General features: G+C 54.9%; 1 protein-coding gene across 4 annotated transcripts; it reads left to right on the plus strand.

Moving 5' to 3' along the window:
* The first annotated feature begins 80 nt into the window (after positions 1-80).
* On the plus strand, positions 81-9,499 carry Jrk (Jrk helix-turn-helix protein). 4 transcript variants are annotated; one of them, XM_004837872.4, is made up of 4 exons: positions 81-2,318; positions 4,121-4,344; positions 4,640-4,751; positions 6,116-9,499. In XM_004837872.4, the coding sequence occupies exon 4, from the start codon at positions 6,533-6,535 to the stop codon at positions 8,210-8,212; it is 1,680 nt and encodes a 559-aa protein (XP_004837929.1). In that variant the 5' UTR covers positions 81-2,318; positions 4,121-4,344; positions 4,640-4,751; positions 6,116-6,532; the 3' UTR covers positions 8,213-9,499. The 4 variants fall into 4 exon arrangements, with proteins under 4 accessions (XP_004837929.1, XP_087042898.1, XP_004837928.1 ...); XM_087186772.1 differs by lacking the exon at positions 4,640-4,751 and having other exon boundaries at positions 81-312; positions 399-2,318; XM_004837871.3 differs by lacking the exon at positions 4,640-4,751.
* Positions 9,500-12,584: the final 3,085 nt, after the last annotated feature.

Below are 12,584 nucleotides of genomic sequence, written 5' to 3' on the forward strand. Positions count from 1 at the left end.
GGGGGGCGGGACATGGCTGAAGGTCACACAGGGCAAGTGTAGCCTCCCCAGTACACTGTCTTGCCCTCTCTCCCCTCCCAGAACTTCTCTCTGCACATCCCCTCCAGCCCAGGGCAGGCCGAGAGCCATGAGTCAGGTGTGGAGGCCTGGCTGTTTCCGTGTGTGACTGCTGCCTGTCTGACCCCTCATCCCACCCAGCTCCGGTCCCCTGGGACTCACCGTCCAGTACAGGACCCTTCCTTATCTGTCTCTGCATTGGAGGCACCCTGCACCCGGCACCAGCCTGAACATTCATTTTCCAAATATTTACAGGTGTGTATGTGTTTGCCGATCAGATTTGATATCAAGTCAGGACTTCAAGGCTGGTTCTTGAACAGGCAATTCTGCCCTCTCCTCAGCTCATTTGGCAAGGCCCGGAGACATTTTTGGCTGTCCCAACTTGAGGTGCTCCTAGCACTACGTGGAGTGGGCCCAGGATCCTCCAGGCCGAGGCCCAGAATCTACTCAGCACCCTGCATCACACAGAACAGAATCCCCAGTCCCCATTGTCAGCAGAGCCAAGGTGGGAGCTGGCCTAGGGATGGCCTAATGGCCACAGCTCAAGTATTGAAGATTGTGACTGTGACTTTCCTGTAGCCCCACCCTGACCACAGACTGAACTCTGACGACAGCCCAACACTGAGCCCACACTTGGGTCAGTCTGTTCTCTGGCCCTGCTCCCCTCATAAGCCAAGATCATGGTCACACCCTAAGGCCTGACCCTGGTCACACACTGAGCCCTGGTATGGTCACACACTGGGTGCTGACTCTGGCCACCCTGACCACAGTTCCTCATCACTCATGCTTTAGGCACACACCGAATGCAGCCCCTGAGACTACACTGAGCCTGGATCCTCTGGTGGTCCTGCTCCCCGGGAAGGTCTGTCACAGAGGGGCAGGGCTCCCTGCGGCCCCTTGGCAGTGGACAGGGTCTGGTTGTGGCAGCCACATGACTCACCCTTAGCCTTGGTCGGCTGCACTCCATCCACTTCCTGGGACTCCAGATTTTCCTGTTCTCTCCCAGCCCTCTACCCACCCACCTAGCTACGCAGCCCAGACTCGCTGGGCTCTGCCTGCGCACACAGTACAGGAGCTGCTGCTCCCTGGGTGTAGGCCTCTAGCAGGAAGTCCTTGCCAGCAGTCCATGAAGCCCCATGCTTGACCACACATAACATTTGCCTGAATTTTTTACTTCACATAGAGCTCGTTTTAAAAATTAAGACGGCACATTCAATGCAAAACCACAACTGACGTCTGCTTACACAGGTGCAGATATTTTCCTCTGGAACAATGCGGACAGGTGAGAGGTGTGGCTTCTGTGCAGCCAGATCATGGGTGTTAGGGTCACCCTCAGAGCCGGCCCCCATGCAGGCTGTCTTACGAGGTCTCTGTGTGTGTGACATGTGAGTGTGATGACTGTGCCATATGAGAAGGTGTGTGTATGTGTATATGGGTATGAGGGTGCGGTAGGAATGCTGGGTTAGGGTGAGTGTGCATCAGACTGGGCAGATCACGGCCCTCCCCAGATAAAGCCCAGGTCTTGTCAGCCACGAACCTATGTGTAGTTGGCCTCCTGCAGTCCTCCTCCAAGCCCATGGGCTGACCCTGCCATGCAGCTGTGCCCTCTGCCTGCAGCCCTTTGTCTGGAAGGGGCCCCGGGCCCTGGCAATGCCCCTTGCTCAGGTTCTGGAGGTATCAAATGATGAACTGCCAGCCACCAGTCCTCCCAGGAGGGTCTTAGGCGAGGAGTCCTGAGCAGGTTTTATCAGTGGACACTGGGGGACTGAATCTCAGGAGGGCTTTCTGGACAGCAGGCTGGGCAGTACAGTACCTCAGAGCCCACCCCCATTCTGTCTCTAATTTTCCCAAGACCCCTGTTTACCCAGAAGAGACACCTTTTCCTGGTCTCACCAAGCACTGTCAGTGGCCCTGGCCCCCACCCACTTCTGGCGGGCATCACCCGTCCCAGCTCTCAGTCCACCAGCGGGCCCTCTGCCTCTCCGTATTCTTCATGCCCACCCTTCCCTCCCAGAGGGAGTTGGTGAACCAGGGGATCCCAGATGCCTCTAGGACAGTTTCCTTTCTCTACCACTGGGTTGTGGGCTTCACAAATAACCCTCTGCTTGGGACATCTACCTAAGATCCTCCCGGAAGGATCGGTGGCTGATGATTCCTCACTTGGAGCCTCCAGAACCTGAGCAAGGAGACTGACACTCCCCAGGCCAATTTCCTGTGAATGGCCATGGAATCTGCTGCAGCGGTCCAGGTTTGGTCTGGAGGTATGACCTTGTGCACTGGGACATGGCTAGGGAGGGAAGCTCTGTGCCAGGCTCCAGGGGACACCACTGAATTTCTTCCATCTTTCTCTCTTTCTGACCCTCTCCCCACTGCCAGAGTGAACTTCACCCATAAGAGGAAGCCTGAGGGTCCCAGAGTAAATGCCCTAGGCCTTGTTCCATGCCAAGCCCCTACCCCTGCCATTGCTAGCCAGGTCGGGGAGGTGCTCTGAATCCCAGGTCCACAGGGTGGCAGCAGAGAGCCAAGCAAGCACTGGAGTAGGGCCAGCCATGGGGTACCTAGTTGTACCAGGAGTACTGCTGAGGGAACTCCTCCAGGGATCCCGGATTCTAATCCAACCACATGCTTGCTATGCTCCATAACTCGATTTCTTCCTCTATCAAACATACCCACAGAACCATGTGCTGGACAGGGTGGCTGCTGTTTCAAGACAGTAAGTTTTAGGGTGGTTTGCTATGCAGCAGCTGATAGCTGATCATGGGGTAAAGACAGAAAAAAGAGGACAGGAAAGAAGAATCTGCCAGATCCTGGAGGTATGGACCAGGGGTCAGCAGCTGGAGAGGTGAAAAAGATGAGTTTTTTGGACAGAGACAATAAGAGCTCCTGGCTGACTGGATATCAGGCATGAGCGAGAGAGTCAAAGATGGCCCTGGGTTTTCTGTTTCGACTAAGTGAGAAGGTGGAGTTGCCACTGACTGACAGGAAGTGGAGGATTGTTTCAGAAACCTTGCCTTTGAGGCGCTGCTGGGAAGCTGTGTAGGGTGTGGGGTGGATGGTAGATTGGATTTTGGGGGGGGGGTCCTGGCAGGAGACATGGGAGCCACCCCCTTTCCTGGTATTAAAGTCCTGATACTGGAGCTCACATGGGCAGTAGGAGCAGATAGAGCAAACACAGCTAGGAGTGGGTCCTGTCAGCTGGAGACCTGCGAGGCAGTGAGGAGACAGAAGAAAGCCGTGTAGGATCCTGGGAGCAACAGGAAGAATGTGAAGTAAGGAGGAGTAAGTCAGAAAATCTGTACGCATTTCTATGGTGATTGTAACAAATTAGCATAAACATGGTAGGCTAAAACAACACAGATCTATTATTTTACACTCCTGAAGGTCAGAAGTCTGAAATGAGTCCTGTGGAGCTAAGATCAAGATGTCAGCAGGGCTGCATTCTAAGAGAGAATCTGTTCCTTGCTTTCCTCCTTCTAGAAGCCACCTGCTCCCCTGGGCTGGGGCCCCTCCCTCCTCTCCTCTTTAGGTGGCCCTCTCCCCTCTGCCCTGGCCATCATGTTGTCTTCCCTCTTGCCCTTCCTTCTTGCCTCTCACTGTGATGACCACTGGATAATCAGAACTCTCTATCTCAGGAAACTTAACTTGGCATCTACCAAGGCCTTCTTGCCTTTGAAGGCCACGTGTTCACAGGTTCTGGAGGCTGGGATGTGGGTGCCCTGGGGTTCACCATTCAGCCCACCATAGTGCACCCCTACAGTTTCAAAGTTTCACCCCATCTTAAGGCTCCCCAGAGTCTCCATCACAGCAAATACTCAAGTCCCAATGTCACCGAAGTCTCTCCAGCTCACCCGTTTTAAATCTCCTCGCCAGAGAAAACTAGGCTAGCGTGAGGCTCCAGGTCAGGCTTGCTGGACCCGGCCAGGGCACTCATGGGGTGGGAAAGTAGGAAGGGGCTGGAAACTCCCCAAGGCAGAGGCGGCCCCAGACACACTTGGCTTTCCGCGCCAACTCTTGGACTACTGAGCCTCACTCAGCACAGGATTTCCACTTCCTATAACACCAGGGCTCTCGTAGTCTGGCGCCAACTCTACGAAAGGGGAGACCAAGACGCAGCGTTCCCGCCCCGCCACCAGCGCTGGAACAGCCTGGGCTCGCCTCCCACACACCATTGAGGCCGAGTCCTCCGCCCTGCCTAGAGCGCCCCGGAAGTGACCGGGGGAAGGCCTCGAGGAGCGGACCAGAGGTGGGCAGCACTTCCGGCCGACGGCTGCGGGTCGGCGCCCACAGGTGAGTAAAACCCGGTGCGAGGCAGGCGGGCGGGGCGGCGATGCCTCCCGCGGGTTGGCCACCCTGGTTCGGTTGCGCCAGTCGCGGGTTTGCAGGCTCGGCTCTGCTTCTTGCCGACCTCAACCCCGACGCTCGGCGTCCGAGCAGCCCCCAGCGCTCTCCCAGAGGCACCCACCGCCGGGTCCCACGACGCCCCAGCGCGAGCCTCCACCTTCCCAGGGTCTCGTCACCTGGGGGCCTCCCCGAGGACGAACGAGGCTTCGCCGATGTCGTTTTCTTTTCTCATTTTCCCAAGCCCTGCACCGATCTTCCACTCTGAACCTGGTCCCAGGAAAGGAATCGCTTTCAGGACAAGCCCCTAGGAGGTCAAGGATCTTCCTCTTCGGATTTCCCCCGCCGGGAATCGGGTGTGTGTAAACTCCCACTGCAGTTGGCGCCCAGGCCTGGCCCTGCGCATGCGCGCACCGACATTTCTGTCGGGAAAAGGATCCCCACTCTTTTCCCAGGACTCTCCAGTTGTTTTGCCCAGTCTCCAATATTCATACTCTCCTTTCAAAAATCTTTCTGCTTGACGTCCTCCCTTCCCCGTAGACAACCATAGCCTGCTGACGGAAAGGTCGTTTTTTTGTATCCTTTCCCTAAATTCTTAAGGGCCTTTTCTAAAGAAATTAACTTCCCCTCACACAGGAGAAATCTGAATGGGGATGAGTGTCTCCCTCTTTCTGTCTTGCCTCAGCTCTGTCCCTTCAGTCCTCCCAGTTTTTTATCCACCGCTTTGGCACAGGCAAATAAGACTTTACATCAGTTCACATGGCCTCAGGGTGTCAGTGCTTCCCTTGAAACTGCAAGGCTGGAAACTACTTACTTACTATGCCATGTTACCCCTTGGCTAGGAAGAGATTTTTTAGAAGTAGTAACCAAATTTCACTCCTGAAGGAAATGTTTAGCCTTGCAAGCTGGACAGGGTTTTCAGCTACCTCCTGTCACCCGGCACACATCTGCATGCCAAGCATCAAGAGATGTCCATAGTGAGCCCATTTCTGGTGCCAGATCTCTCCAGGAAGCTTATCAGCCTCACAAGTTCCTGTGGAATTCCACATCTTATTTCCCTCATTTCATTTTAAAAATCCTCAATTGGCTTGATTTCCCTTTTGTTCCCCACAGTGATGTGCACATACCGCACTGTGTGCTGTGCCAGGCAGTATGCACACTACCCTTCCCAGTCAATAAATGGAATTCTATGTCCTAAAGGACATTGCATCTTGTAGATCCTGACTCAGAAAGGGACCCCTCCCCAACCAACCTGGCTGGTGACAAAGCCCGACATGTGTCTTTGGAGCTCTTACTACCTTTGGATAAATGTCTCATTTCTCTTGAGGTGTACTCATTTTTGTGCTGCACATACAAGTAACCCTCTGACCTCATGACTGCACAAAGTTGGATAAAACAGCCAGATAAGGCTTAAGAGGGGTCAGGATGCTAAGACTCCATCTGTGAATTCTGCATGCACTTACATGGTGGAATGCACATATAGTAAGATCGCTGGTGCTGCTGCCTCTGTGGGACTCTGCCTCTGTGGTCCCCAAGTCACCCTCTGAGAAATGGAGAGGGCTGGAGGCAAGCTTTCATGAAGGAAGTGAGGGACATCGCAGGACAGTCAGCAGCAAACACAGCATGGAGCAGCTCTCTAGTTTCTTGTGAAGCTTCATGGTAGGAATGTCCCAGGCTCTTCCCATAACATTTTTTTTTCTCTGCTTTCCAATTTCTGTAGGGCTGTGGATGAAACACCACTGTAGACCCTGGAGAGAGGTATTCCCAGCTCATGCTGCAAAACATCCGTTAATGAAACCTGGCAGTGTTTGAGGGAGCTCTTTTGCTGTGTATACAGAGAAGCCCAAGGGTCCAGCTGAGTGGAGCAGCCCCAGGCAGTGTGACATTGGCCATCTGTCCTGCAGAAAGACTTGGTAGCAGACCATGTTGTTAGGAGCCAAGGCCTGAGCTTGCTGGAGCCCAGAACACTGAACTGAAGGAAGGCTGAGGCAAGAGATTGCTGCAAGTGGAAGGCAGAGCCAGTGAGGGACTGGAGTTGAGCCTGGGATCAGCAGGTCAGAAGGACAGAGGGGAGAGGCAAAGACTGAGGCAGAGAAGGAGTAGTTCCAGGCCAGGCCACGCCATCCCCCCCCCCCCCATGGCCTCCAAGCAGAATGCTGCAAAGGGCAGGGGGGAAAAGCGCAAGCGGGTGGTCCTGACCCTGAAGGAGAAGATTGACATCTGCACACGCCTGGAGCGGGGCGAGAGCAGGAAGGCGCTGATGCAGGAGTACAATGTGGGCATGTCCACCCTGTATGACATCAAGGCTCACAAGACGCAGCTGCTCAGGTTCTTTGCCAACTCAGACTCCAGACAGGCACTGGAGCAGCGGCGCACTTTGCACACGCCAAAGCTGGAGCACCTGGATCGGGTGCTATATGAGTGGTTCTTGGTAAAGCGCGCCGAGGGCATCCCTGTGTCAGGTCCCATGCTCATCGAGAAGGCCAAGGACTTCTACGAGCAGATGCAGCTGACCGAGCCCTGTGTGTTTTCTGGAGGGTGGCTTTGGCGCTTTAAGGCCAGGCATGGCATTAAAAAGCTAGATGCATCCAGTGAGAAGCAGGTGGCTGACCACCAAGCAGCTGAGCAGTTCTGTGGCTTTTTTAGGAGCTTGACTGCTGAGCACGGGCTGTCCCCTGAGCAGGTTTACAGTGCTGATGAGACTGGCCTTTTCTGGCGGTGCTTACCAAATCCCAACCCGGATGGTGGGACCATGCCCAGCCTCAAACAAGGCAAGGACAGACTGACTGTCCTGATGTGTGCCAATGCCACGGGGTCCCACAGAATCAAACCCTTGGCCATTGGGAAGTGTGGTGGCCCCAGGGCATTCAGAGGCATCCAGCACCTGCCTGTTGCCTATAAGGCCCAGGGCAATGCCTGGGTAGACAAGGAAATTTTCGCAGATTGGTTCCATCACATCTTTGTCCCCTCGGTGCGTGAGCACTTCAGAGCAATAGGTTTGCCCGAAGACAGCAAGGCCATCCTCTTGCTGGATAACTCCCGGGCCCACCCACAGGAGTCTGAGTTGATGTCTGATAACATTTTCACCATCTTCCTGCCTGCCAGTGTGACCTCCTTAATTCAGCCCATGGAGCAAGGCATTCGAAGAGACTTCATGAGGCACTTCATTAGCCCTCCCGTCACCCTGCAGGGCTTCCATTCCCGCTACAGCATGAACGATACCATTTTCAATGTGGCCTGTGCCTGGAATGCCGTGCCCAGCCAGGTCTTCAGGCAGGCTTGGAGGAAGCTGTGGCCTGCAGGTGCCTTCACTGACAGCTCATTGGAGGAGGAGGAAGTGGCGGCAGAGCACTGCACCTCTAAGCCTCACCATAAGACTTTTGCCCACATCCTTGAGCTGGTGAAAGAGGGCCCCTCCTGCCCGGGCAGCAGGCTTCAGAACATCGGGGCAGAGGAGCAGGGCACAGTTGGGAGGGAGGAGGGTGAGGCACACACTGCCGCGCCACCAGCCCAGGTAGATGGGCATGCAGAAGGGGAGCGGGGCACTGAGGAGGATGATGAGGCAGCCTGGGAGCAGGCGGCAGCATCCTTTGAAGCTATTGTGCACTTTGCCGAACAGCAGCCATGCTTCACCATGCAGGAGGCGGAGCAGCTGCATGCGCTGCACTCTGCATTCAGCCGACAGTGGCAGCTAAGACAGCGGCGGCTTGCTCTGAGAGCTGTGGTCAAAATTGAGGCCCTCCAGGAGTGCCCTGCTGGGGGCACAGGCCCAACCCTCTCCCCTTTGCCCTGCTCATCTACAGCAGGTGATCACTGATGATAGCCTGAAGCTGGGCTCCCTAGAGTGCCCACACGCTCAGACACCCAGAGCTCTCGCCAGCTGCTGTGTTACTCAGGAGGGCCTGGCCCTGTGTGTTCCAGCTGACCAGGGTTTTTCTGTGACCTGAATGGGATGAGACCTGCAAGGAGACCCCCTACGTGAAGCACCCTTAAACCTTCTGTAGCTGTAGCTGGGGCCAGGCTGAGCCATGTGTGTCAGGGGCAAGACATGTCTGCCCAAGAGGAGAAAACCACCATGCTGGCCCGAGAAGGGTTGGTGGGCTGGGTGACTGGGCGTTCCTGTGTAGGGTGGACACTGAGCCTGGTACCTGAGGGCAAGATGCCAAGGACTATGACACAAGTTGATCACCTCCACTGCCAGAATAGCGCACTTGTGGCTGCATAGGCAGCAAACACAGCCCTCTTGCAGGTGGCTACTTCAGCCATGGTCCTAAATGGACTATAGCATCCCCTGTGGCCAACAGGCCCCACAGCTCAGGTCTGAGCCATGCTGCTGCTGACAGGGTGGCGTGACTTCCTGTACAGAGTTATAGCTACCTGGCCAGGTCCTCTCCTTGTCCCCAGGGACCATGGACACTTGTTTTCAGCCTTTGGTTCAAAGGCCAGCGCAGAGTCCATATTCAATGCTCTCCTGAATTTCACGGTTACAGCATTTACATGGAGAGATCTTGATGAGGCATTCAGAAATTACTCCTAGGCTTGCACTGAGCATGGTAAAACAGACTTCTGGGGGCTCCAGCGGTGTTAGAGCTTTTATCCTCAGCTAACAGGTTAGTGATACTCCCAGGGAAGGCATGTCCACATGGGTTGGTTTCACAAAAGCATTTGTAGGAAGATGCAGTCTGATTTCCCCAGACCTTGTAGCTGATTTGTAGCTTCTCATTTTAGGCACCATGGCCTCCTGTACCTGTGATTTCAGAAGGCCCTTTGTCCATGGTCATTAGCACCTCTGAATGTACATGAAATAGGTGTATTTTTCTATGTTCTTTCACTGCTTTCCCCTGAACTCCACTCCCTCTCAGATTCAAGTCATGGCAGCTGAATCGGCACCTAGTTTTCATTCCAGTGTTTGCTAGTTATTCCACCAAGACTTTTGCTCCCGGGATCCCATGAAGCCAAGGGGACTTCGGGGAGAGTGCTTTGCATTTTTAACAACTGTCCAAACACTGAGGCCATAGTCATTGCCTCCATAGCACTAGTGGCCATGTGTGTTTCTTGCTTTAAAGGCATGTGTGAAGACTATAAAAATCAGATAGTTTTCAGAGGTTTTGTGCTGATTCTTTGGGCCCTCCTGCCTCTGGTCATGCCGCTGTCACACCACTTCCGTCCCACGTCTAGGGTGGTAACTGCACTGTGTGCCATTTCTGGCTCTCAACAGACTTGAGTTGCAGCTGCTTGAGGTGCTGCAGGAAGTCAGAGGTCAGGGCTCACTGGTTGCTGGCAGCACTGAAGGACAAATGTGTGTACAGGATGTGATGCGTCACCTCAGAAAGGGTGCGGTGGAGCTGCTGGAGCTCTGACCAACCCTGTCAGGTCCCTTGTAGATGGTTTATGCCCATGAGATTTTCCATCTGAGGACCAGCCCTTTCCCTCACGACCTACTTCTGTTCGACTTTAGTGTCCTGACTGGCCAGAATGACATTTGGCCTCAGAGCAATCCTCCGAGAACCAGCTGAGGGAACAGCCCCTCTAGCTGGATCCCTTGTGCCCCACTGGGGTTCTTTAAAGGAGTAGGTCCTGGGGCCTGCACTCTGCCTCCTCCACAGAACCCTTGGCAGCTTCCTCTGGCTTGCCACTGAATGGATGTCTAAAGTGCACAGTGTACAGAAACAGGTCCATGTGTACCATGGAGCCCAGGGCTTCTGTTTTTCTGGCCCAGGTGCCCAGCAAGCACTTTCATCTCTGCTTCCTTCTGGATTCTTTGCAGAACCTCCTGTGCCCTCTAAACATGTTTGTCCTTCATTTGTGACCAGCTTCTTAGATGCTCTAGCCGTGCTGTGTGTTAGCTTCAGAATCTTTTCCCAGTTTTAGGTGGACTCACTGTGCCAGATCCTGAGATAGCTGGTGTGACCCTGTTTCCCCTTCCCCTCCCCAGGGCCGCAAAGGCTTTTGGGAAGCCCCTGACTTCTCCAGAGCAGAGTGAGATCCCTGGTCCCATTTAAATGCTTCCCCTTCTTCCCTGGGAGCCCAGTTGAGTTGCCCCAGATCTTGTAGTGGTCCTAAAGGCAAACCCGAGCGGCCCCCACTGGCGGGTACTGCATGCAGTCCTCTTAGGACCCCTGGCTGTTCCCCTCCTCCTAGTGGAGCCCAACCCTGCACTCACCTTTGGGTGCCTCCTAGCAACCAGGACCTGGTGTGCATACACTCCTGTATTGCTCCTAGTGGAAGGCCCTTGAGGGTGGCCCCCATCCCATAGTGACATACTCACCTGGCCCCTTCCCCTTGCAGACATTTCCTGTGTCCTTGTCAAGGGCCTGCCATGTTGCCATTGAGGACCCTGCAGGCCACTTCCTGGAAGGTCTGTTTACCAGGGCTGACCCCAGCTTCCTGAAGGTTGTGATAACAAGACATAGGGTCCTCCAGGCGAGGACTGCGGACCCCGCTGGGGTCTTAAGGTCCCTTAAGGGGTCTCCATTCTCAGTATGACCTCTCCAGACATAGTCCTGTGTTGTGTCTGGCCAGTGCTGCCACGAGAGGAGGCCCAGAGTGGGATGGGAGATTAGGACTCCATAGTGCAGCTCTCCTTAGGTAAGACAAGCAGCTTGTACTTCTGGGGTGCCGGGGGAACGCGGAATCCAGGCTCACTCAGCTGTTTTACAGGTAGGTGGTCCTAAGGCTCTTTGTCCTGGGAGTTGGTGTCTAGAGTGCTGGGGCCTGCTCTGCCTGGACTGCCTGGCCTACAAGTGCCAGAGAAGACCATCCTGGCTGGTAACTAGTCAGAGGGAGGCAGCTGCTCCCTGGCTGTGGGAGACTGGAATTCCTGTTGGATAGAGCAGCAGACATGGGTTGGTGTGGGCCGCCAGTGAGGATGCATCATTCCCAGGCAGCCAGCCATTGTCCATGGCAAGGAGTGTGAGAAGGAGACCAGGGCTCTCCGATGGGTGGAGGAGGACAGCAAAGTTTGGGCCAAACCGGGATCCATCCCCATGACATCTGTGGGAACATCTAGCTGCTCTCTGGGAGGAGGCAACATGGGTCCTGCCCAGCACGGTGGGTGTCCTGGCATATAAATGGGGGGGGGGCGGTAACACTCTGGATATGAGTGTCAGGACTGGATGGTCCTGTGGCCTGGCTCACCATGGAACCAAGAGGGATAGGCAGTGGGCCGAATGGCAGAGCCTGGGCAAGCAGCCGTGCTTTCCTGTTTGCCCAACACCCTCAGTGTTCCACCACAGTGGCCTGGAAGTGGGGTCCAGGGTCCTCAAGCCTTCAGTGTACGTAGTCAGACATTCCCAAGCACCACAACTTGGGCAGAGGAGGTAAACCATGGAGCTGTTTGAGCAGCGGGGGCTCTGAGGGTGTAATATCCTCACCAGAGCAGGGATTCCTGGGCCCCGCCCAGAAGCTCCGGTGGAGATGTGAAGCAAAAACTTCTGCCACAGCAGTGCTGATAGGGCTCTATCCCTGTCTGACCCCTCAGGAATGGGATGTTAGACCTTTGACCTCCGTCTCCATGATGGCTATGTTACAGACTGCACTTGGCTGTCCCCCCAAATCATCTGTTGAAATCCTAGCCCCCAGTGGGATAGTGTCAGAGGCGAGGCTTCTGGGAATTGAGTAGGTTTAGGTGAGGTCACAGGTGGCAGATTTGAGCCCTTAGAAGAAAAGGAGACTAAAGCTGGGCATTCGGCAGAAAGTCTGCCGTCCACACACCAGGAGAGGCCCTTGGCAGAAACCTGATCTGCCAGCATCTTAAAGTTGCACTCCAGCCTCCAGAGCTGGAAGCGGTCAGTTCCTTGTACTTAAGCCACCTGGTCTGGCCTTTTGTTACAGCAGCCTTAAGGGATGGAGACAGGTAGTAAGGAGAGGACAAAGTGTAGCCAACGCTGCCATCACCTAACAGTGCCAGCCATGGGCCAGGCATGGGGGTCTTGCAACAAGTGAGACATGCCCCCCTCCTTAAGGCTCACCAGTGTCAGGGGAATGGGACAGGCCTACCCATCTCACCCTGACCTGGGCAGAGGAGGTAAGCATGGAGCCAGGACCTGCCCGATGGCTGACAGAGATCCCAGTCTGCTTCTGTACAGGTGACCCAGGTAAAGAATAGCTTGACCATGGCAGACCCCGGCTTTTTGTCCACATGTGTCTCCCCGGACCACAGGTTTCACAGCAGCTGTGCCAGCCCTCCC

Source organism: Heterocephalus glaber, unplaced genomic scaffold (assembly GCF_053883595.1).
Source record: "Heterocephalus glaber isolate CG9 unplaced genomic scaffold, H.glaber_assembly_v1.0 deba00000281, whole genome shotgun sequence".
NCBI lineage: Eukaryota > Metazoa > Chordata > Mammalia > Rodentia > Bathyergidae > Heterocephalus > Heterocephalus glaber.